General features: G+C 45.1%; 1 protein-coding gene across 4 annotated transcripts in view; it reads right to left on the bottom strand.

Annotated features, from left to right (window-relative positions):
- GRAMD1C (GRAM domain containing 1C) overlaps positions 1-26580 on the bottom strand; it is a 2017351-nt gene that overhangs the window by 219374 nt on the left and 1771397 nt on the right. For all 4 annotated transcript variants that reach the window (XM_069635887.1, XM_069635884.1, XM_069635886.1 and 1 more), the window contains one exon: positions 2884-2941. In XM_069635887.1, the coding sequence (XP_069491988.1) occupies positions 2884-2941 (58 nt within the window). The remainder of the gene's footprint in view (positions 1-2883; positions 2942-26580) is intronic.

The following is a 26580-nucleotide window of genomic DNA, read 5'->3' as shown; positions in this document are numbered from 1 at the left end:
CCTTTATGGTTGTTTATAGATTGTTCCAAACACAGAGTTAAATTCATATAGGTGTGTGTTCTGCATCAGATGGCCTGGGGAGCCAAAAGTAGCTCTTGGTAGCTGTTGGTATCAAGGCTAGAAGCAGGAGCTTAATAGCTGCCAGCTCCTTTCCATTTCAAACCCTGCACTCTATGCTGCTTTGCCGTTGGCATGCAGTCTCTAAAATGGGGTACTCCCTCTGCGCCACATCGCGCGCCGGGCGGGTGCCTCCTCTCGCCTGTGTTGTTGACTGGGCTTTTAGTCATTCCTTAACCTATTGCCCATGACGATCGGCCCCTGGGTCTGTCTAATCTTGGCCAGAAGGCCCACTGCCACCACGAAGCTCACTCAATTGGCGCCCGCCATTGTGTGCACCAAGCCAAGCCCCCCTTCCTTGCCTTTTCTTAAGATATTTTTTATAAAATATAGTGTGTGGACATTCTCTTCTTGGCATTAACAAAAAGTGAGAGTTAGACCTGGCTTGCTTTTTAACAACTACCACTTGGTGAGCCTGAGGGGATGACTAACAGTATCTAAGTCAGATAGTTAAACCTAAAGACCCTGACCAATGGGCTTAACAAAAATCCCCCTAACAGCCGTCCGATGATCACTACTTATTTGTCCCACATCCCAAACTGAGCTGTTTGTGATACTTAAATAAGAGGTATCTATTAACAAATGCAAAGCCACTCATTTTAGCAACCCTGGGAGAAGAAAAGGCTAAATTGACCAAGTGTAAATAAGAATATAGGACCAATAGTTTGAGGATGAATGCCTGATGAAAAGCACATTCTGCTCTCCAAGGTCACTGTTTGGGGTTAAGAAAGGCACTAGTGGGATGCAGTACTGCAGAGAGACGTGGGTGGCCTCAAACAATACTTGGCAATGGGAACATTTTCTGGTTAATCAGGTCTCCAGTCAATCGTGTCACTGAGAACATGTTCATACTCTGCAGTGAGAATAGCTAAAAGATTAAATACAACTTGCACAAAACTGTCCACAGAATATTTACTAAATAAATCTTTTAAAATAGCAGTGATGAAGGTACTTGGGAATAAACGTAACTCCGACATATGGGAGGCTCTATGGGGCCAATATTCCGGGGCTGTTAAAAGGTGGGACATGCAAGAACTATCTTGGTTAGCGCGTATTACGGTGGTCAAGATGTCCCTTCTCCCCAGGTTCCTATATGTAGTGGGTGCCCTCCCGGTACGAATCCCGGCCCCAGCAATTAAAAACTTACAGAAAGAAATTATGAATTTCATTTGGAAAAGGAAAAAGCTAAGGGTCTCTAGGAAGGTCTTGTTCCGACCTCCAGCATTACGGGGTTAGGTGTACCCGACTTTGGCAGGTATCTAGGAGCAGCACAAGTAGCGCCGATGCTACAATGGGCTCCCAGCGAGAATCAAAACCGATGGGTAACTCTTGAATCGGAAGCAACCACAACCCCGTTGGGGTGTTTGGGGTTCCTGGCGGCAAGGCATAGGGGCGGTGGAGGGGAACTGCTAGAAACCATGTAAACCACACTATGGAACTGGGATAGTGTTACGCGGGCGGGGCACTCACGCTGGTTGCCTACAACCCAGATTTCACACCCGGCATGAGGCCTAAGTTCTGGGCACACTGGAAGGGGGCTGCCATCCTTAAGATTAGAAGATTTTTACACAGAGGGGTCCCCAGTGACATTTCAAGAGTGCAAAGAGAGATTCCAAATCCCCGAAAGCGAGCGTTTTCGCTATACTCAGGTGAGACACTGGATCACAAATATGGCAGTAAAGGAGAGAGCAACTCGGGAGCCAAAGCGATTGGAACTCACGATAAGCAAGGGGGAACCAAAGAAAGGAGTGGCAAGATTATATTGGTTATTGGACGGGGCGGACCCAGAGGAAACTCTCCATACATGCAGAAGTGAGAAGTAGATGCGGGGAAGCCAATATCGGGGAAATATGGAGCCAAGTTTGGCGCAGAGCCGCTAAAAGTTCCAAATGTGTCTCCATCAAAGAGGCGGCATACAAGATCTGTCTAAGGTGGTACATGACACTACAGCGACTGCATTCTATCAAACCAAGCTATCCCGCAACATGTTGGAGGGGCTGTGGGCAGGTAGGGGATTTGATCCACATGTGGTGAGCTTGTCCAGTGGCAGAGACATATTGGAAGGAGATTTTGAGCCATGTCAAGGGAGTTGTGGGGGAGTAATTACCCATTGACCCGGTGGTGGTATTGTTGGGGGAAGCAGTGGAAGGTAGTTATGCGAATACTGGTAACAGAGGCACCCTCATCACCCATATGCTGAGCGCTGCTAGAATCAAACTAGCGTACTCTTGGAAAAGTAAACAAGGTCCGGTAGTGGGTATGTGGTGGGTGAGGTTATGGAGAGTGCTGGCGATGGAGAAGGTATCGGCACTGGCATTTGGTTCCTACTCAAAATATCTGAATGTGTGGATGCCACTTCGTGACTTTATGGGGGACAAAGAACAAATGTTTTTTAAACCCAGGCTGCTGAACAAAATGTCCATTGTGTGAGGCTCGGCCTCAAGTACAGACTCACCAGTAATGAACTCAAAAGGTCAAGTGGAAGTGTTCTTGCCCAATGACAGCATCTAGACCAACCTAACCAAAAGGGGCATGGGGGGAGTTGAAATGTTATAACTGTTACTCATGACCCGGTGCTAAATGAAGATGCTTACTGCCTTGACATGAATGCACATTGTTGGAGTAATACAGATAAAGTTTGTAAAAAAAAAGAAAAAAAAAAAAAAAAAGAAAATAGCAGTGATGAAACTAAAATGATGGTTCACTGAAAAGTTAAAGTCTGGTAGTTGCTTGAATAATTCTTATGACTGGCAATGTCATACTCACAACACACTCATCACCAACACGATCATCGTATTTCTGCTGCCGGATTCCTGCCTCCTCCCTGTAAAACACAGAAAAGCAGTGTGAGCAGGTAAGTAGTTAAATGTGGTAGTAAAGGGGGAACAGTGAGATTTATTTAAGATGAATGTCTCCTTTTCTTATCCCCCATCCCGATTTATCTCCTTTTCCTGCACATTTTACAGAACTACTGAACGAATCTTGCAGCAAATCTGGTCTGCTGCAGCACTTTGGGGATATGGTTGTAGACATATATGTGTGGATAAAAGCTGCTCTCATGAGCACCTTGCATGAATTTGCTCTATGGAAATAATGTTTTCTCATCACAAACTTACTGCGACATACATAACCTGAACCAATTTTCTACTGCGTGGTTACAGAAAAGACAAGCCCACATGCAGCCATACATGAGTGGTGGGGATAGCACAAATTGGAGGTATTTGCTTGTATTCCTTAATGCAACCGGAGGCCAAAACAGAAGGTATGGTGTTTGAGACCATTACACCAAGTAGTATGCCAAGCTACCACATACAGTACAGCACAGGAAGATTAAAGGTTCCATTGGCACTGTTGTAATAGAGCAGAGTTTCACTAAAATGGCCTATTTAGCCAAACAAGGGGAATGATGCCTACATCTTGGCCACACTTCTTTCCTGTTTTTGGGTGTTCGTTTTCAGCAAAGACACCTCTGCAAAAAACATATACTGCAATGCTCTTTTGATCATGCCCATTGTCCAACTTTCTTTAAGGCATTTTAATTAACAGATGCTGACTTAGAGTCATGTAAAGTGTATAAACTGGACATTTAGAAAAACCTTTACTTACACTTTCCAAACATATGCTGTATAGATAATCCTAGATTGTACTAGAGGGAATCCCAGGTATAGCATGTTCCATTAAGGATGTTAAAGTGTAGATGAAAAGAACTAGATAAGAAAAGTCAAGCATTTGGATTGGAGTATGAGATAGGTGTACACATATAGGTTTACAAAAATTAATCCCAGCTGAGGAATGTCTGCTGCCAGAGAGCCCAAATCAGTGCTAAAGTTAGTGATCAGAGACTAACAGCACCGTGATTGCCTTTACTTTGTTAAATCTTTCAGTTGTGTTTGAAACACAGGATCATACTCTGGTGTGTGAGGCCCGTGAGAAACCAGAAGGTGTCTCACCCGTTAGTCCCTGGGGGTCTCTTTCTCAGGTGGCCAGGGCAAGTCTTCGCCTTTGAATCCAGACCCTTGGGGTGGACCAGTGTGGGAGGATCACCTGGGTGAGGGGTCTTCATGGAGTAGGAGTGGGACACCTGCTGGCGAGATGTGGTATCCCCCTCCCCGTTACACCTTTACCCCATCCTACTCGGTAGGATATTTGGGAACTTTACCCCCCCGCCCGCCCATTTTCCTTTGCGAACACTTCACACGGACGGCCCGCTCTGGGAGAAAACAGACCCACACCCGACCATTGTACCTGACATGTCCCACTACTATGGTCAGGCAATGTCAGGCAATTACTGGTAATCACTCACACCTGACTTCCATTAAGCTTCCCCCACACGGATAAAAGGCAGAGCACGAGAGCACACTCTGAGCGAGGCAAAGCACACAAAGGCACAGCATTTTCCAGACGGCAGCTGAACGAGGGAAGAAAGACGGCAAACCAAGAAGGGTGCGCCTGGAGAGAGATACCCTTGACCTTTCTGAAGAGAAACCGTTACTTTATAGAATCCTTCAAATTAAAAAGCATAAGGCCAGGAAATCAGACTGAAGAATCCTGCATTGTGTGTTGGAGAAACCCGGGGCCCTCCTGCATGGCTGACTGAGTCGGGGAGGAGCAGCAGCCGCTGTGTTACCGTCCTTGGTTCTAGGATCAAAGCAGCGCCAGAGAGATGAACACAGCCGGTGAGTTGGGGAGACCGATGCAAGACCAGTCTGTGTTGAAGTCAAGGTTGCAAGCGTCAACATTGTATAAAGAGCGCAAGAATGAAGATTGTTAACGCGTGTGATGAAAGAGGCAAGCAAAGCTTAATGGCTGATGGATGCTTGAACTTTAACAGAGAAACCAGTGACAGAGTGGTCTGGCACCGCAAGTGTGCTCAATGGAAGGTCTCTGTGAGGTATCCAGCCAAGAAGTGGCAGAAGCGAAAGTCGAGAATGAGAAATGAATCGAAGTGGCCCTGCAATGGTATAAGGCAAAATCCATTGCACAATTGAAAGTCTTGCATTTTTTTATACAAATTGGAAAGCTTAGAAAGTGAGATTAAATGGTACGAGCCCCAACAAGGGAGACCAATTGTGAACATTGTGCTTAAGAAGTCCGGGCACGAAGAGTGACGTCCATGGTCCGAGCCCGATAGAGGGAGACCAATTGTGAATATTGTGTTAAAAGGTTGTCCAAGCCTGAAGGAGGGAGACCCATGGTGAACAGCGGACTTGAGAACTTGTGAATGTGAAAATCCTGATAAGAAAGGAACTTTGGTGCTCGTTTATCACATCAGGCACTCTGCAATAAGAGACTGTTATTGAGAAAGAGACTTTGGCAGAAGGCCCCGATCACCTTTGCTTTGAACTATATCCTTGTGGCAGAGAAGCCAGAGTGTGTGCGAAGCTCGAGCGTGCCGCCTTGTTCCGCGCTGAAATTGTGGGGAAGAGAATCCAATTGCTCAACTACCTCGACATATTTCTTAAACACGTTTCTTTTTGCACACATTGTTGTCCCACACCATTTGTATTTAGAAGGATTGGCAATAGGTGTATTAGTATAGGCCCTTTTATTTTGACAGAGACTCCACTAGAACTGTGTTATATTATTATTTGATGGTCGTCGCTTGCTACCATCCTTAGATTTAGGGTTAGATAGGCGTTCAATCAACCATTGAAGTTCAATAAACACCCTTGAACTGTGATCACTTGTGACTGTCTTCACTGTTGGGTACCATGCCTTCCTTACAGGCCCCACACCAAATTGGTTTCACTCCTCACTAGCAGTGTGGTGACAGTTCGGTTCAATCATACTTTGTTTTTTCAATCCAGCCATCCCCATTGTTTCCTCGTGGTCACTAATGTTCAGCCTCTGACATGCATCATTCATTCCTTTGGCCTCAATTTTATTACCATTCGTACAGAATGAAAAGTCTAATTTGTAGGTTAAGATTAAGGTACTCTAAAGAACTTAATTCAAGTAATGAATGGAGACCATTGGGGATTGGATGAGCAATAGATAGCCAAATAAATTTAAATAGCAGAAAACCAAGGTTTTTGTACAAATTGCAATTCATCCTATGACAAGGAGTTTCAGCAGCAATGTGCCAACTGCTCAAAGGTTTGCCAAGATACCTTGTAAACGTAGCTAGTGTACACATCCCCTGAGGTGCCACCCAGAAGCCTGTGGCGGACAAAACCCTTATTATCAGAGGGTAATGGGATATATTTAACGGCATGGAAGTGATTTCAATACTTCATCTTCTCTACCCTTTCACACAAACAGCAATTTTTGGCTGCCTTAGCCCCCAATTATTACTCAAGAGTTTTTTTTATATAGTATGTAAATGTCACACTGAGGCCTCTTCCAAACAATTTTATACCTAAAACAAGGTTATAGGAGAGGTATCGACAAGTGAACTCTTTGTGGGGAATGAAATTGCCTACTGTTGACATTGGTGAAGGTGGAAACAAATGACCAAGGGAGTGGCATATACATAGTTAAAGGGTGCCAGTCGTAATCACCTTTAATTGTTCCCCACGACAACCAGTTCTCGCTGTCAGTACTGTTTCCAGAATCTTTCTGAAGAGAAGGTGGTTCCTCAATTCCAGCTGGAAGGTTACATTAAGACAATGCCCTTTTCTTAGGCATGCTGAAGGACAGTTGGAGTTTCTGCCTGCCATCCAGAAAGGGTCTGTTGAATCAGCCACATTTCCCTTAAATGGTAGGACCTTCATTGACTAGTATAGCTTTCACTGCCCGGCAGATGGAGGGGGGGCGGACATGGCCGCCGTGGTGTATAAGCTATAATAATATCAGACCAAAAGCACACCTGGTGCAATTTAAAATATACATTATTACAAAACACTTCACAGTAAGTGTGTTGCGCTGGACCTCACAAAAGGCAAACATGTAATTATGGGTAAATATATATGGGTGCTAGAATGGGCAATGACTGGGGGGGGACTAATAATTAGTTCATCAAACCACTAAACGTGGAAAACAAAAAAAATCAACTGGTACTTAAATTGTTGGAAGTAGCAAGAAGAATATGATTAACATTTAATTGGTTCAAGGGATTGTGATGACTCCTGCTGAGTCATCACAAACTCCCAGCCTAAAGTCTCCTTCCATGTGGCCAGGAAAAGGCAGACGCTACCTGATCCTAACCATGGATGTGGTATTAGCTGGTAGGACCAGATGCGAGAAGGCTTTCAAGGGAAAGTGCTGACTCCGTAAGGAGGGATGCAGTATCCATCCTCTTCTGAGGATGAGGTTTGCTAAGTACATGAATATTTAATGGCATGTTGTTATTGTAGGGCTTTATCTCCTAGACCTGCCCAAGGTTCCTAGAAACCTTATAAACATGAAAAGGAGATACAGTAGGGTACAGGAGTTAATATAACTACTTCTAGTAGTTATGATTCTACATGGTGTTCAGGTCGTAGATCCGAGAGAGAATCGTCACTTCCTTTTATTCCTACCTTAAATGTACATCCTATGAACCACCCAAACAGATTGAAATAAATATGGAAAAAATTCAATAAGAAGATTATGGACTTCAAGTCCCATAATGCTCTTAGTACTGAGATGAGGAAGAGGGACACAGAGTTACTAATCTGTAAAAAGCAGTCTAGTTTTTGTGATGACCCACACCTGAGCAGGACATTTAAACATGTAAAAGGCCTTTCAGGTGCGAGCCAAGGGAGAGCAGCAGGAAAAAGCAGAAGCTGGAGTTGCTGCAGTGCTGACAAAGGGACGCCATGCAGAAAACGTGGCAGAAGTTGGGAGCCCTGGGTTATGCAGAGAACATGCAGCGGGAAGCAGTATTGAGACCAGCTACCCGAGGGGGAGAGAAGCTCTCTCTGTCCTGAAAACTGTACTGGTGTGAGGTTTGCATCGGAGAGTGTGCAGAGCGGTGAAAGATCCATTGGCGGTCAGCACGAGCAACAGCTGACTGACAGGAGCTGCCAAATACGGAGACGGTCTCGATGAACAAAGAAGCAGTGTCGAGGAGTCAGAAGGAGACGCCAGGATATACCGGTAAGTTCGCCTGATACAGGTGTTCCCGGGGCGCTCCGAAGGAGACCACTAGGTAGTAATTAACTTGTTGAATACCAAACTTTTGCATTAAAGCAAACAGGGCGCAACTCTCCTATTAAGAGATGTCGAATAGGAGAATATTGTGACCCGTATTGCCATAGCCAAAAAGAGGCAATATTAAAGCAGAGTGAATGCAACTTTCCTAAAAAGGGATATCCAATAAGGGAATACTGTAATCCGCATTGCCAAAGCCAAAGAGGGGCAATAATAAAACAAAGGGGACACAACTTTCCTTAAGAGGGATATTCAATAAAGGACATTGTAACTTGCATTGCCAAAGCCAAAGACAGCTGAGAGGTAGGAAGGCAATTTAAATATGTTCCCAAAACAAAAGATACAGGGTGAGAGAAAGCTGTAACACACATTTTGAACAGCCAAAGGATTGTGTAGAAAGAAATCAGAAACTGCAGGAGCAAAGCCCTCCTTGTAAAAGGGAGCAAGGGGGAGAGAACCGTAACCTGCATTGCCTCTGGCAAACAAATCTGTGTGAGAATCATTGGTCATTTGTACAATATACTTATAGACTAACCCAAGAAGCTATTGACGATTCAACTATCCCCATTGAGAATACAAGTGTGGGAAAATTGGAACAAGCCTTACCACTGAGTACCAGTTGTAGTAGTAGGAGTTTTATCCCAGCAGGCAAGTAAACCAGGAAAGGGACAAATAGTAGTTAGTCCTGGCAGGCGAGTGGACCAGCAAGAAGATAAATTGAGATACTATAAATGCAGTGGACGGTTGTGGTGGAAAAGAAGTGAACATTCCACTGTCTTAGTTTTTGATGAAATGTTAAAGGTATTTGTTAAAGGTATTTGTACTGCGCACTCACTGAAGGAATTGGTCCCCAGGCGCTTAGGCGGATCTGCAGACAAGAAGGTGGGGTGTTAATCGGGTGAAGAGGGAGTAGGAAAGTGAGAAAGGTGATGTGCTGTTCCTAGCTTCAGTTCGGTTTTCACTGTGCGCTAAGCATGGGTGTGAATATAGGATCGATGCGAGTCCTCATGTGCTGTTGATGCCAGTTATGTGTTGTTTGTTTGTTGTTATGGTGTGGTGAAGGGCATGCGGTTTGCGGTGCAAGAAGGTGGCTGTGTGGATTTTTGTGTGAGTTAAGTATACAGAAATGTGAGCTTTTGGGTTAGTGGGGTATATGTCTCTTAGTCCTTAAAATTCTTGTTCTATGTATCTGGTTATCTTATGGAGTAGGCATATTCTTTCTCTTTTTCTTTCCTGTCTGTCTAATTCTTAGGAGTGATAGCATGGCAATTTCCCAGCTGTGTTATTTCCGACTTTTATGTACCAGGTTGAGGCGTGCATTGTAACCTACTGTGGTATTGGGGCTGTATTTTTACAATCACCCACTCCTTTCCTATCCGTTTCCTGTTTTTGATCCATTGCTGCCTGTGTTTACTTTGTAGGACAAGGTGTTATTGACATATCCCTCCGTGATCGTTCTTTGGTATGATTCTAGCTTAACTATCTATCAATTAGTACGTTGATATGCCGTAGATTGTTCTTCCCTTACTTTAGTTGATTGGCAGTAGTTTAGGGAGATAGGGACGATGAGTTTCCTCTCTCAGCATTGTTTCAGCTGTGTATCTGCCCCCATAGACACTTTTTCTAGTTATGGGGTGAAGGGCCAAGATTTGAGGCTTTTTCTGAATAGCAGGTGATCTCTTGTGTTACCTATGTTCTTTGGTAGCTCGTTCCAGGTTTTTGTAGCGAGGTGAGAGAAAGATTATCCTCCACATTTTCTTTTGTTGTATGGTTTTGGTTCCAAACAGATGTCGCTGCTGGATCTGAGTGGCCTTGTTGGGCGGTGTACAGGAACTCTGCGCCTTGGCCGTGGATTGCTCTGTGTGTTATGCACATTGATTTGAACTTGATTTGATGTTTTATTGGTAGCCAGTGTAGCGTTTTGCAGCCCTGGTGTGATGTGTTCTCTTCAAGGTAGTTTGAGGAGCAGTCTGGCCGCCGCATTTTGTACGCGTTGGATTTTTTTTAGAAGTCATTCGGGCATGACCAGATACAGACTGCTTGTGTAGTCTACTCTGGACATGACGAGAGCGATGACGGTGAGTGTTTTGTTGTCAAATGACAAGAATGATAGGATCCTTGTTACTGATCGCAGAAGAAAGAAGCAATTCTTGATTAGAGTGTTTACTTGTGCCTCTACAGTAAGTTCATTGCCCATGAGGACTCCCAGGTTTTTTTTCAATCGACGAGGCTGGGGTTGTTCCAAGTTCTGTTGGCCAGGGGATGTAGTGGTTGTCTCCTCTGTCTTTTGTGATGATCATTATTTCTGCTTTGCCTGGGTTTAGTCTGAGGTAGTTCGAGTTCATCTAGTTGTAGATTTCACGAAGGCAGCTTTCTAATGTTGTCTTTTCTTCTTGTGTGTCTTGTATTTTGTAGACTATTTGTGTGTCGTCGGCATAGTTGTAACATGTAAGGCCGTGTCTTTTAATGATCTTGATTAGTTGACAGGTAGATGTTGAATAATAGCAGGGAGAAGGATGATCCTTATGGTGCTCAGCATGAGGATTCTCTTGGGTTGGATTTGAAAGGTTTGATCCATATGGTTTCTGTTCTGTTTGTTAGGAAGGATTTAATCCATAGTAAGGCGGGGTCAGAGATTCCAATTTCTTCCAATCTCATGATGAAGATATGTTGCAAATGCTGCATAGCCATCTTGACTAGAGTATCTTTTGAACGAAACCATCCTTGCTGAAGTGTTCCTTGTGAAGGAGACATGTGATGTGATAAATGATGATTGGTCTTAAAAGAAAAAAAAAAAACACTTACATTTTGAATTGATGTGTGAAGAGAAAGTCTTTTTTGTGGAAACTTTAACAATTGTCTTTAAACGTGTTAAAGTTGCCAAGTGAAGGACATCTTGAATGAAAATAACTTTGTATCACACCCTGAATGGAACTTGGCCAGTGAAGAGAACTTTTCTGAAACTGAACTTTGGTTTGGAAAATCCTGAATTGATCTAAGGGAAGGGGATCCAACCTTGGTCACAAGGATTCCTGTTTATAACTGTTTTTTGTGTTTACATCGTTATATTATTTTCTAAATTTTAAACAGCCAAATAATACAGGTATAATTCTTGTTGTTTGTATTAGTGTGAAGGACATAAGGTCATTTTCTTTTAGTCTTAGTTTGTTAGGCAGGGAAATCCTTGGTAGATTAGGGAAAGATAGGTGATTTTCTCACCCATATTATTTAATAAAATGGCAAATTGTGAGAAAACTATACTTGAGTGCCTGTGTCGCATTTCTGACCCCTCACAGGATTCAAGCAGGACCCTAGGAAAGACTGTTTCCAAAATCAGAGTAAACAGACAAAAGGCAGATAAGAGAGAAATGACCCAAAACAGAAGAAACCTAGTATTGTCACAAAGTAGAGCGGGCTCAACATCAGATTGATACAGAAATAGATTAAATAGAGGTTCATTAAGGGTAGTTAAAACATGGGGCCAAGAAAAACATCTCACAACCACTACCGAGATCCCTTAATCTTCCTTAAGGAATAAGTTACTTACCTGTAACTCAGGTTCTCCAGCATTGGTATCTTTCATAGAATCACATGCTGTGAATATTCCCCGTCAGGCTGTGAATCCTCAGTTACATAGAGCAGTTTAAACTTAAGCTGAAAACCTTCGGACACGTTTGTGCTCTAGTACAGTCATTTTGGGTCATAGTGCCCACAGCCAATAGGAACACCTTTCTTAACTCCTCCCTGTCAGCCATCTTCAGATATGGCAAGCGCACACGAGTGGCAGTAAGAGCCAAAAGACAAGCCATGTACGGTAGGTGGGAGGGTTGCATGTGAACCTATGAAAAATACCAGCATTGGATCTTTCATAGATTCAAATGCTGTGAATAGATCACAAAGCAGTACTAAAACAGTACATATGGGCAGAGGCAAGCTCCCAGCATAACTTAACAGTGGAGACGTACTAACCGCACGCAAAAAGGTTCTGCAGAACCGACTGGCTGACTCAAGACTCTTCTTCTGAATCTCTGTTGACACAGTAGAACCTGGTGAATGTATGCACCGATCTCCAGGTGCCTGCACGGCAGATGTGAGGCAGCGGGATTCCGCAGAGGAAAGCAGTAGTTGCAGCCACTGCTCTGGTGGAGTGAGCCCGGGGTCTGCCGGGAAGCGGCCTGCCAGCCTGTTGATTACAGAATGAAATGCAGGCTGTAATCCATCTTGAAATGAAGTACTTTAAAAGAGTCTTCGCAGGCCCAGAAAGTCCAAATGAGACACACAATTGATCTGTAGCTGGTAGCGCCACATAGTACTTGAGGGCGTGCACCACATCCAGCTTGTGCAGTGATCACTCTGCTGGAAATGTCGGTGTGCCAAAGTATATGGGAAGAACCACTTGTTGATTGAGATGGAAAGAGGACGGCACCCTAGGCATAAAGGTTGGGTTAGTATGTAGAATAGTCTTGTCCATGTGAAAAGGCAAATAAGGCAGTTTCGAGGAAAACGCATGGATCTCTCCTACTCACCTGGCCGATGTCATGGCCACCAAGAATGCCGTTTTCCAGGAAAGATGCCTAATGAATGCTTGGTGCATAGGCTGAAAGGTGGCCTCATGAACCTAGATAGTAGCACATTTATTTCCCATGCTGGAATGGGTGCGACAGACATGTGGAAAAGGCCAAAACAGCCCACATAAGAACTCTTTCACCAGTTGGTGGGACCACAGGGATGGCACCACCCCCCCTGCGGCGCGGTTGTACCTGGAGACTGCCACCAGGTGCACCTTAATCAAAGAATGTGACAAGCCAGACTGAGGGGCTACAAATAACGTAAGAGATCTTCCAGCCAGGTGGTCTCAGGTCGCAGCTGATGGTCACTGCACCGCACCTGAAAAAGTTTCCACTTGCTCTTATAGCATTTTAAGATGGACAGAGCTCTTGCTCAGGCCAGGACCTCCTGGCAGTCTTGCAGAAGGGGCAGAGTATCGAATTCTAAGAACACAGGAGCCACGCCATCAGATTGAGCGAGGCCGGATCGTGGTGCAGCACCTGGACAGGAGCGCCTGGTGTGGGTGCAGCTTGAGAGGAGCCGCTGACGAGAGGACGTGGAGGTCGGAGTACCAAAACTCTCTCGGCCACGCAGGGGCTACTAATATCACTTTGCACCGATACAGTCTGAAGGTGTGTAGGACTCGAGGCACCAGAGGAATTGGGGGAAATCAATACAGAAACATCCCCTCACATGGAAATGCAAAGGCGTTTCCCCAAACTCTCTGGATGGGGGAAGTGGCTGGAAAAGGACTTGCAGCGACTGTTGTCGTAGGTGGCAGAGGTGTCGATGTCAGGACTGTCCCATGTTTGAAACTTGCACTTGCCACCAGCTGCCCACACTTTTATTTATTGTCTTTATTTATTTTACTGTTATCCTATGTACTGCACTTCCCTCCTCCCCTTTCCTCCCGCACTTTTCTCCTGCCCCCCTACCCTGCACTCGCGATATCTCAATGCGATATCTCAATGTCTCCTGGCCTAGTAGGATCAGTGTCTGTCTTCCCCTCCCTTGCCTCGTCACGCCTTGAAACCCTTTTGTATAGGCGTGTTATAAATGCCATATCATAACAGCGAAGGCTCCGCCTGAAAACCTTTGTCAGAACAATACGGTCATCCCAGGACCATGAGCCTTGTATCCAACGGGCATCCAAGAATTCCTGCACCGGCCTCATGTGTAGCCGGCAGTTGGTGAACAATGGGATGCATGATGACAAGATCTGAAGCAGAGATTTATAGGGGCAGGTTGTGGTCATCTGGGTACTACTGAGACAGTGCACCTTTTCTAGAAGAGCCACCACCCTTTCATCCGAGGGCATGGCGGTGCAGTTTTGGGTGTTGAGTCTTGCTCCGTGACAGAGTGCCTGTTGGGATGGAACCACTTTGTGAAGCTTATGGAGAAACCCAGGTGCTGTAAACACTGGATGGTGCCTGAGGTGTTGACTTCTGCTAGCGGTTAGGAGGGAGCCTACACCAACCAGTCTAGATTTGGGTACACGTGAATGCCCCTCCACCGCAGGTGCGCCACCACTGGCACAAGGCACTTGGTAAACACCCGTGGAGCAGAATACAGACCGAAGGGCGGGGCTTTGAACTGATAATGCACTCCTGCTACCATGAAGCGTAGGTCCGGTGTGAGCGGCGAATAGCGATGTGAGGGATGCCAAGAAATCTCCTTGCTGCAGCTGGGATAGCACCTGCTGCAGTGTGACCACACAGAATGTTTGTGCCTTTAGGAATTTGTTGAGCACCTTCAGATCTAATATGGGCCTCCAACCCCCTGACTTGTGCAGTTACTTTTTCCTCACCAGGAAGTAGCAGGAATATACTCTGGTGCTCACTTCTTCCTTTGGAACCTTCTCCAGTGGCCCTTTTTGTAGCAGAGCTTGCACTCCCTGCAGCAAGAGGTGTTGCAGCTTTTCCGGCTTGTGTGCGGGAGGAATGTCCAGTGGATAGTCCATTAACTCCAGCGAGTGGCCCTTCTGGAGGAGTGATAGTACCCATTTGTCAGCTGCAATGTTTTCCCATTCTTCGATGAATCTTGACAGTCATCCTCCCACCGGGGTGCTGAAGCGGGAGGTCTGGGCCCTGGGCTCATCATGTTTGTTTGCCGGACTGGCCCCTAGAATGGGAGGAGCCACTGCAAACCGCGGTAGGATTGGAACTTCTATACTGGTGCCCCTGATGAGTATGGGGTCTTTTAGGAGGAGGAAGGCTGGTATGTGGAGCAGTTATCTCACTAAGGTCTACCATAAGGGCCTTTCCCAGAGCAAAAGGACTGGCGCCTTTGCTGCAGCGTGCCCAGGGAGTGAGTGATTTCCGTGTCTGTTTTGATGGACATTAAAGCGTCATCCACCTTCTTCCCAATTAGGTCAGTTCCGTTGAAGGGCATGTCAGCAACCCTTGATTGGACAACAGGTCGAAAATCTGTGGCCTTGAGCCAAACTTGCCTGTGCAAAACTGCTCCATTTCCAAGCTGGTGGAAACCAGTATCAGTAATGTCCACTGAGACCGTGATGGCATTGTCTGAAGCCAATTCGCCCTCATGGAAGATGTACATGGCCTCCTGTTTCTTGTCATCCAGCAGAAACTGTAGTAAAGGACCCATCTTCCAACACAGCCCGCGGTCATAGAATGCGAGTATGGTCATTGCATTTGCCACCTTGTTAGTCGTGTCTGCAGTGATAATAACATTCTTCCCAAAGGCATTGAGGCGACGGAGCAGGACGACAATAGATTAGCTGGTCTTTTTATGGCAGCAGCAGGGACAACAGAGTCTGGTGTGGGTTGGGTGCAGAGGCAGGTGGGAGTGCTCTTCGGGGCCCTGTACGTTTCGTCAAACCGGTCCTTTATAGCTGGGGCAGCAGTGGAATGTGCCATGGTGACCAAGCCATCCTCCCAGACTTCTTCCAACAGCAGGATGGAAAGATTTTCTGCGCTGATACAGCACACTGTCCTTACACTGCTCCTTCGGCGTGAGGCCGACTATCTTGGCCGCCCATAAGTGCGTAGAAGGCCCCTACCTCATCGAGCGGTGTGTCCCTGATCTGAATATCATCCGGCTCCCCATCGCCTGCAACGAAATCCTCAAATTCATCAGTGTGGGACAAATGTGTGGAAACCTCATCCTCCAACTGGTCGGCATATGTGTCTATCCCTGTATCCGCTAGCTGCTGTGGCCTTGACAGGTGTATACTCCTGTAGGGGGCAAAAAGTCCTATGCCTGAGATGAATGCAGACACTTTTGCACCATGAGTGCTACCTCTTCTCCCATCTATGGATGCGAGTCTTTCCCTTGATGTCTTCTCATCTACTTTTAGAGCAGCTACTAATGAGGCATTTGATTCACTAGCCCCTGTGAGACTTAAACAGAATAAAGTAATTTGTTTCAACCAATGGTTTACCCTAGAAGTTCTGTGTGTCGGAGGGTTGAAACGTAAGGCGGAACGCAATTGGCGGAAGCAGATGACACCATGGTTAAATACAAAGTTGCAGCCAGGAGCTTTAAGGAGGAAATCTTCAAAGCTAAACAGAAAAATCTGAATGAAACAATAAATAAAGCTACATCTAAACCCAAAAACTTTTTTCAGTTTGACAAGAACTTAAGGGGTCTACAGTTGAGTTATACATTTTCGTGGACAATGAATGGTGCCAAAGCATACATGATAGTTTTACTCAAAAAACTATAAAATATCAAAACTGCATTCTGGATCAAGTCAAATTGTTGCAGCCAGTCAAAGTCGATTTTGTGGTGGCATGTGATGTCTCAACTCCAGACAATACCCTCTTTTCCTTTAAACAAGTATCAGAGGATGAGGTGTTGGAGGTCATACAAAAACTTAAACCCACATCTTGCAAGGGAGATGTCTTTCTTGCCACATTCTTTAAGGACTTTGCTACCATGCTTGTCCCCAGGGTCACTAGATTTGTAAACCACTCTTTTCAAGAGGCCTACATCCCAGGACACATTAAGGAGGCTTGGATTACCCCCTTAATAAAAAAGGAGAACCTAGATCCTGGTAATTACAGATCAATTACTAATGTACCTTTCTTGCTGAAAATAATTGACAAAATAGCCTGTACACAATACCAGAACTTTGAGGAACAGAACAATGTTCTAGCGAACAAACAATCTGGTTTTTGTACGAATTTTGGGACAGAGACTGCTCTGTTAAACTTAAAATCAAATATAACAGAAACCATTGAGGAAGTCAATGCTGCTTTGCTTCTTCTATTTATCTCTCTTTAGCCCTTGATTTGGTCGATCATGCTCTCTTCGAAAAGAGACTGATCGAGGTATGTAAATGTACCCATCAGGCTTCAACTTGGTCTAGATCCTTTCTTGGGCCTAGGACACCTAATGTAGTGAAGGGTAACGCCCAGTCCTCGAGAACCTTTTTAACATGTGGAGTTACACAGTGTTCTTGTTTGTCACCACTACTGTTTAACGTTTACTCCAACCACCTATGTGACCGTCTTGCCTCCCTCAGGGTTTATTTTGCAAACTATGCAGATGATACCCAGATTGTGTTTAAATTATCAGGGCTCTATACTGCAGATGCGATCAGAGTAAATTAAGTTTTTAGGGCAATATAAATATGGATGGCCTCAAATTCTCAGGCCCTGAATGACTCCAAAATGGAGTTGCTTATCATCGGTACACAGCATAAACTAAGAAACCTTGATACTCTGTACAACTGCTTTGAAGTAAACGGCACTGCCATTGTAGTGTCTGAGACTTAAAACTTTAGGAGTCTATTTATACTCATCTTACCTTTCAGAGGCATGTCTCCTACCTCAAAACTTCATGCGCCTACCTTATTAGCCTCTTATGGCAGATGTGTCCATACCTGCCTGTGGACAATCGAGCATTGATTGCTCCAGCCATTGTCAACTCTAAATTGGACTACTGTAACAGCCTCTTGGTAGGTACTTCAAAATCCAATATTAGAAAGCTACACAAAATGGAGCCATCCGCGCAGTATGCAGGCTTAGCCGTCATTCTAAGATCTCGGATTCTCGCAGGAAGCTACATTGGCTTCCTGTCGAGCAGCCGATACAATTCAAGGGCTCTGTTCTAATTTTTAAATGTCTTTTAGGCCAAGCACCTCCATACCCCTCTTCAAGAGTCCATAAAGCCCCGATCAGGCGCACTCTCCGTTTCAATAGCAATCTGACGCTCTACAAACCTTGTGTCACCTTGGTGGTGCAGGCTTTAATGCCTGGGCACCTACCATTTGGAACTCACTTCCATTGGAGCTACGAGCATGTGACTCAATGACTTGGTTTAAGAAACAACTTAAAACGCTACTGTTTGACAGGGGGATAGATTAATTTAAATCAAATATTCTCACCTTAACCTTACAGACTCCCTTCAGCTTCCCCTATGTTTGTTTTCTGTTGTCTGTCATGTGAGCGCCCTGAGGCCTTTGGGCGTGTGGCGCAATATAAGAAAAATATAGATAGATAGATAGGTGAAGGTGGCAGTCTGATCAGGCTTGCCTCACCCTGTTAGGAACTAGATTGCCTTCTGGGAGGTGATGTTCTGCGTGATGTCGAAGATGGCGGTGACATGGTGGCCTCTTCCTCTGGTACGATACCTCCTGGTTGCATACCCACCCCAAGGTTAGGGTACAATACCCATGGACAAGCCGTAAATGCGGACAATGGGCTGGTCCGGGTGGCGGCGACGTTTGTCACAATGGCATTGGTAACAATTCTATGGGAAGATCCACTTTTTCCTGTCGACAGGGTGGTCGACAGGGCTGTCGACGAGGGCATCACAGCCGTCGATGTGTTTGCTGTAGGCGAGATCCTCGTTGAAGGAGCAGTCTTGGGCATTGACGCTTTGGGCTAGAAGACCTGGAGGGAGGCTTGGTCGTCGACGATGACATACTTGCCAATGATTTCGACGATGTAGTAGCTTTCGCCGCCGAAGATTAAGAGTGGCCACCAGACTTCGACGTGGATTTGGCAGATGGAAACGCTTCCTTGGGGCGATGGAAAGGGCCTTGGCTGTCCTTCCCTGCAGACAACCCCTGGGCACTGACCTTTGGTGACGACCAGTCCTTGTGCGAGGTACTGGGCTCGTCGTCAGAGGTTTCTTTATGTTTCCTCATGAGGGTGGCATGGATCTTGTGCAAACTAGACCTCATACTAGAGGTGGTTTGCTGGGCCATCCTGCCCAGCCATAATGAGGCATGGTTCTGTACAGACATGGAGTCAGAGGCCCCGCGTGATGAGGATGAAGACAGTAGAGGTAGGGGTTGTGCTGATCTTCTACGTAGGTATTTTTCAATCCACAGCGGGCACAGGGCTTGCACAGGCTCTTCCTCGTGGATTCAGCCATGAGGTAGGCCCAACTACAGAGACAAAACTTTGTAGATTACTGGCGGTGGGAACAGTACACAGATCCATCACCTTCGCCGCAAACGGCAGTCGTCGAGAAGACGTCAAAAAAGATGAATCTTTCATCAAAATGATGTTAAAAGTAAAAAAAAAATGTAAGATAAGCTGTAGAGAGAATATTTGAGGACCCCTTACACTCAAGCGCGGTAAAACATCTGAAGATGGCCGACAGGGGAGGAGTTAAGGGAGGTGTTCCTATTGGCTGTGGGGAGTAGGACGCAAAATGTACTAGAGCACAAAAGTAACAATGTTTTCAGTTCAAGTTTAAACTGCTCTATGTTACTGAGGATTCCCAGCCTGGCAACAGGGAATATTCACTGCATGTGAATCTATGAAAGATCCAATGCTGGAGAACTAACAACGGTAATCTGATGAATCAATTCTTCAGAGGCCGACAAAACTATATAAACAGAATTGGGATGATTTCTCCTTACCTTTTAAATTACCAAACTCCCAATCGGAGGACCAAATATAGCTCAACGATGGGGTGTATCCACCTTGGGATTTTGCTAACATAGACTTTGGGTGTCATAATACTCAATTTGGTGATCCCTTCCTGGAATATATCCTCATTTCTCAGTCACTCACAATCTTGGGAGTTTGAGTGTCCCTACACTTCTTACTTAGCTACTTGATCTGTTGCTCAGATCTTCTACGTCTCATCCAGGACCACGTGGCAACCCCTTTACTTTGATCTCAGGGATTCATGTGTGCTTATACGTTTGGCCTGTCCAATGCAGCAGGTATGACAATGTAATGCATATCTGAGCCCCAGAGTTTCCTCCAGGTTTGACATTGGTGCTTCCCTAAAGACTGAGTCGGGCTAGGTTCTCCTCCTTTCTCTCCTTTGGTCCTGGCCTCTCATGATCCTGATAGCAACTCCTCTTCGATGGCCACTGTGCCCTTTCTTTGGCTCTTACTGTACCTCTTTGATGCTCAAGATATCCTTGAGGCTCCACTCCTAAACTATTTCCTGCAAGCAGGCAGCATGCCACCTACTTTTCTGCTCCTTTTCCCTCTGATTTGCTGTTCCTTCTCTCCTGCTACCCACCTGCCTCTTCTCCAATGTCCTCCGTATTATTCCTTCCACCAGGCATCCCTTCCAAACCCTGAACTCATTTCTCCAGATGCTTTCACCTCTTAGTGTAATGCTGAAGAAGAGAAGTGTTTGGAGGTGTATCAGGAAAAAGCGTATTTACTGAAATCTTCAACAGAGCACTTAAAAATAAAACCATTGGTATATGCCCACATCGGACAAGAGTAATGTCTATGAAAGAAAGAGCCCCATTGGAAAAAGGATACTTCCTCCAAGTGGATACGACAATGAGCCAAATAGGTTAGGTCCTATGATACCGAGGAAGCTCAGAGAGGAACTGGCAGAAACTATATGCCGTCAAGCTTAACAGCGATGGGAAAACTAATGAAAAAACATGTGAAAGAGATTTGGGGAATATCTTGAAAACATGAGATGCACGGCAGCAAGACTTCACCAAGAGAAGGTCCGGTCAGCCAAAAACATTTCAAATTATGAGACTTGGGCCAGTCTTTGGGCTAATTCTGTCCACTTTTAACAGAGGGGCGTTCCACCCAATGCTCTCTGACAACTGCCAGAATATTGGACATCCCATGAAACACTGCCCACAACCAGATATGTGGCTTTAGAGGGATCCTCCATGAGCTTGAAAAGTAGTAATACTTGATCCCCTTCACTCCTCTACAATACTGGGTGAAAATGAGAGCTGTGCAGGAAATGGGCCGCTTGGCCTCCTGTTTCTCTCTCATCCAGGCAGAGACAGATACCTTTATGTAATCCCGGTCTTTGCCCTGGTTTTCTGCCATTGTGTACCCATGTAGACTGCTTTGGAAGTGGGCTGTGGAACTGCTGAGAGTGAGAAAGTAACTGTGACATTGAGGCACACCGGAGGCACAGTTTAGCGATATAGATGCCGCCCCATCCAGGATTACACTCCGGAGCAGGGGGAATTTCAAAAGACTTTGGTGCTGATAATATATCACTAAAATACTGAGTACAGCTCCAATTGCTGTGATAACTTGAAAATGCTGACAACACTGTGTTAGCTTAGATAACTCTAAGAAAAGACATTACTGCCTTGTCATGAAGACAACCTGAATGCAGGAATCACTGATAGCATCTGCGCTATTTAAATTACTTTAGTGAAGACTGATCTTCAATATATAATTGTGCCATGCCTTGAGAACGACCAGTGATCGAAACACGTGTCGGCAAAGGCAAACGGGAAATATGCAAAGAGAATATTGAAACATTGAATTACATTTTTTAAATTTGTATTCATGGCATCCAACAGTTGTTATATGTTTTCTAGATAATCGCACACATTAGGAAGCACCATTCTTTGTGTTTTCAATTTGTAGCGATTTAGGGGTAAATCTCAGCTTTCATACAATTGTGCAGCTGCCTTACATATCGGACACCCGAGCGCATCCAATCCAGATATCCCCATTCCTTCCATATACACTTAACTGTTTCCCTTACTTACCAAAGCATTTACTGACTTGATATACACACTGGAAAACCGAGGCACCACGTTATCAGGCAATGTCAAGAGGACTCCAAAGGGGGAGAGACCTCTCAGATGACGGGCACAGATTTAAAATCCAAAATTTTTGCATGCCTGGATGTGAGCTCAGGCCAACCGACTTTCAGCCCATATCAGCACAAGAACATGACCCAATCACAAACTGGCACAACCCACATTACACAGGTGTAATCCATGCCCTTAAGCATCTCTCCAGGGGAGGAAAAATCCAACTATAAAAGCTAGCCTGCTCAGATTTTGGATAAAGAATTGGAGGAAGGTGCTTGGAGGAGAATGCAATGCGCAAGGTCTATAGAGTGGGAGGAGGCTGGAAGGTAGGAGGCAGAGTCAAAATCTGGAAAGAGTTCTATGAAGAAGGTTGGAGAGAAAGAGCTACCATCTGGAGAGTTATATTTCAGAGGTAAGAGGGACAATTATTGAGGAGGCTTGAAGGAGAATTAGTAATATCTTGAAAGAGTTATTGAAGAGGCTGGGGGAGAATTATTGAGGATGTTCGAAGGAGAATTAGCACCATCTGTGGAATGTGTATTTTTAAACTTCATTTTATTGGATTTGTATGAATATAGAACAATGAACAACTATGTTTAAGAAAATAACATAACAAGCGAATGGTGCAGACAGATAAGATCCGAAATGCATTTTAAATAAATGCCTTTGGTTCATAGATTTATTCACAACATTCAGCACCCTAACATCCATATAAGCCAACTTGTGTGAACTTAACCAAGGACCAAAACTCCATCTATACCACACTGATCAGACAAATGAATACGTTTAAAATGCATCTGATACATGTTCCTGAGATCAGGTGAAGTTCAAAAACACATTTTTCCTCCATAAATTAACAACGGGGATCAGAACAGATTTCCACATGTGAGCAACTCGAAGACTGGCTGCAACAAGACAGTGCGTAATGAGTTTACCAGTACTCGACCCCAATGGTAAGCATCTCCATTAGGAGGACATCCTAGTAGGACATAAGGAACAAAAGGCATTTTTATCACATTTGTTATGCAAATGATCAAGTAAATTATTTTCTCCCATAAATGGTAAACCACAGAGCAAACCCACCAAACGTGAGTGTGCCCAACACCTATGCCATCTCCCCAACATTTCTCTGAAGACTCAGGGTAGATTTTATGGAGTTTAGAAGGGGTTAAATACTGATGATAGCACAATTTCAAAAACATTTTTTTAGGGGCCCTCTTTAAGATGTTCTTCTAGCCAGTTTCATAATGGGGGAAGCCGTTTCCCCATTTTGTTTATGTAGGTTTCCATCTATCATGTTAAGTTGCCAGGGCTCCAAATATCCAAGAAACAAGTTGTTTCAAGATTTGCTGGGAATTTATTTTTCAAATTCAGTCAATTCCTGGAATCTCATAGCTTTGACTACAGCTTGACAACACCAATGTCCGATTTAGATATAATTATACGTTTTGGATTAATTTACATTAAATCGAGATTTCAAATAATTGAATAATTCAAACATCTGACTTAAACGTTCAAGGCCGATTCCTTCCCAAAGTCTGAAATCGCCTCTCCTAAACTCCAGAAGAAAAGTCAGGATTGACAAAGAACAATATCAGGGTGGGCAGGGGGCAATCCCGTAGTTTTCATGAATCCTTTCCAATACCACAAGGCATCAATTATCGTAGGAAGGATACCATAATTGACATGCATCAAAGGTTGGGAGATCCAAGCTAATTTATGGAGGGATGTATGGGCACCAAATTTTCCAAATTAACTATTGTTTTTCAGCTTCTGTTGACGCCTGGTCAACAATTGCCTTGATATGAGAGATGCAAGTATATTTTCAATATCGGATATACCTAACCCACCTTTTTGTTTTTGTCTCATTAGTACTTGTCTTAATATTTTCGACTGTTTCACAGACCAAATAAAATGTAAAAGCGTTTAGCTTAGCCTGATTGGGAGAGTATAATCATCATAAAGGAGCCCATGTACATAGTGGGGAAAGTGTTTTGCAGTGGTTATAAGGAAAGTAGTGCAGATGTTGGACAGGTCTGTGGAGAGAGTTGTTGAGGTGGAATAGGGGAAATGTATCTGTAAAGGAGGAGTTGAGGTGGTTGAGAAGACTAGGGCCGTTACCAACTGCAGAGGAGAACAGAGAAAATCTAATGGGGTGAAACAGCAAGCCCCGAGGAGGTAGCAAAAGAGTAGGTACGCCGACTAGTCAGAGAGGGCAGGGAGGTTCTGGCGGCCCAGATCGTTCCAGGGCAGACCTTAGTGTTGGGAGGAGGTACGAGACAGTGCAATCTCATTGAGCTACAGGGAGACTATAAAAGAGGTAGCAAGAAATGGCAGTGTGCCAAGGCAATGACCTTAGAACAGGCAGGTAGTCGCACACAAACTTCCCCAGCACGTCTATGAAATCCAGAGTGGCCGGACCACTGTTGAGACAACTTTGTCCCAGACTTCTGAAAGGGGACGTGTCTGTCAAGCCTGTGACATTGGCCTAGGAGGGCCCAAACCAGCAACTGTGCTTGGAAATCCTGCAAACTAATAACCTGAAGTCAAAGAGCAGGTTATTTCACTGACACTGTAGTAGGACCACGCCAAACTAAACAAGGTTTTCTTTGAGCAAGGTTGATTGTTGTGGATTTCACATTCTACTGCTTTAGGAATTTTGGGAGAAACCTTTTCTTTCCAACTTTATTTTAAGTTTTAACACCATCCGATTATAATGTCCTCCCTGTTCGGGTAGGTCGTGAACAACCAGAAACTGAAACCTACTTTTAGTTGCATGTTCAGCCCCCCTTCCTTATCAGTCAGTTATTATCTTCCCAAATTGTTTTGCGTCCCTACTCTGCACACTCCACAACAATGGTTATTCTCTTGTAGAAGTATTATAGGAGCATTCAAAATAGTATAATCAAACAATAAGCAGTCCTCAATATTATTAGTAGTATAATGGACTAGAAACCTACTCTTTTCCTTTTCACTTCTAGGATTCTAAAGCCTGCAGTCAATCAATAATTTGTACAGCCACCTAAAACTTAGCACAATAAAACTTGAAAGATATACTCATAGCAGGCCTGTCAGGTAAAACAGTTGAAATCCACCTGTTGGATTCCCCACTTTTATCAACCAGGGCACATATGGGATACACTTATCCTGGATTGGAGAAGTGCAAGAAGGAGCAGAGGCTATGTAATACACTTTGCCCAGACTTGTACCACACCATGGCTAAGTGTTTCTCCAAATGCCAGAGGACAGATAGAACCTAGTCTAACAACAATAAATCATGTTCACTCTTGGTCAAAGACAGTTCCCTGTCATTTCATCGCCTGCAATTTCATCCCCTGTCATTTTAACATGTACATTCCATCGAAAATGCTCATCGTTTTTTTTTGTTGGGGGGCGTCCTTCCCCCCTATTCCCCCCTCTGACCTTTGGCTATTGCCTACCCACCCAAACCCTTATCTGCCCTTTCCAACCCCCCTCCAAAAAATTTGATGACCATATTCATTGTAATATGCACGTTAAAATGCCAGGGGATGAAAATGCAGGCGATGGAAGGACGTCGTACTGTCAAAGACAATAGAAGGGACAATAAAGGATTCAAATGTTATTAAAAGTGAAACTCAAGCTTAAAGAATATAGAAACATTTGGATTGAAGTAGCAAGTGGATTAGAGTCAGGGTGCTGAAAACAATCTATCTTCCAAGATTTTGGTTACAACTTCTCTCTTTCCAGTAGTCCTGTCTGGCTCTGCCTGTGAGGAGAAAGTATGAGCCACTATTTGTTCAATTTTTACATTTTGGCAGTCTAGTGTTTCTCCATATGCAACTGATTTTACAAATTGCTCAACAGTTGAATGCACTGTTCATTCAGTGAATTCATTCATAAATGAGAAATGTTAATTATCTAGAAAAGTCTCATGTTTTCCTTATTCAAAGACATATACTCTTTAAAATATAAACATTGGAGCCGCCAGGGGGCGCCAAGATGCGCCGACTTCTCTCAGCGGGTCTCCGTCCCGGGGCGCTAAAACTTTGGGGTTTTGAGCCCCCCAGCCCAGTCGAAGTAGGACTCCGACCCCCATGAAGGCAGGCTGTACCTGGGGTGAGTCGGCGGTGTGCGGATTCGGAGCTCCGCTGGCCTGAAGAACTGCGGTAGAGCAGTGGTCATCCGGAGGAGTGCGAGGCCTGCTGTTTTCCCCCGGCGGGTGCACAGCGCGGGAGACGTTGGCCCTGCGGTGGGGGAGGTGCAGATCCAGAGGCGGGCTCCTGGTCCAGACTGCGGGACCGGAGTGTTGGTGTCTGGAGTGGCGGCTGCCTCCCTGCGCCCCTCGGGAAAGCGTGTGAGGTAGGCGGTGGAGCTGCCTCTTGAGCCCGGGTGGAGGCTCCAGTGCTCCGGGGCGGCCAGCACTCAGAGCGCGGTTGGAGCTGTGCCCGCGACCAAAACCTGCTCGGAGGAGCCTGCAGCAGGGGATTCCCTCCCCTCTCCCTGGGGGTTAGGGAACGGTGGAGGCTGAAGCTGCCTGGGCAAGGGCTCGTGTGCGGCGAGCCCCTTAGGGAGTTCGGGGAGGCTCCTCGTGACTATTGACAGCACCTTATTGGAGCGAGTGAGGGCGTCCTGGCTTGCTCCGGGCACCGGCGGTGATTGTAGCCTGGAAGTGCTTCCCTTGCATGCCCGGTGAGTTGGCTTGGCGAGTCGGTGGAGGTGGAGGCTGAGGCTGGTGGTGAAGTGCAACTTTCCCTCCCTGGAAAGTTTTTTGGACTATGTAGCAGCTGGACCCCGGTGTGGATATTTATTGTGGAGGCCCCCCCTGCACTACACTCAAATAGCCTGCAGTCCTGGCATTTTTGGGACTCTCCCACCAATTACCAGTG

The sequence above is a fragment of the Ambystoma mexicanum genome, chromosome 7p, assembly GCF_040938575.1.
Source record: "Ambystoma mexicanum isolate Mex_15411 chromosome 7p, UKY_AmexF1_1, whole genome shotgun sequence".
Classification (NCBI taxonomy): Eukaryota; Metazoa; Chordata; class Amphibia; order Caudata; family Ambystomatidae; genus Ambystoma; species Ambystoma mexicanum.
This window is presented reverse-complemented; position numbering and strand designations above follow the sequence as displayed.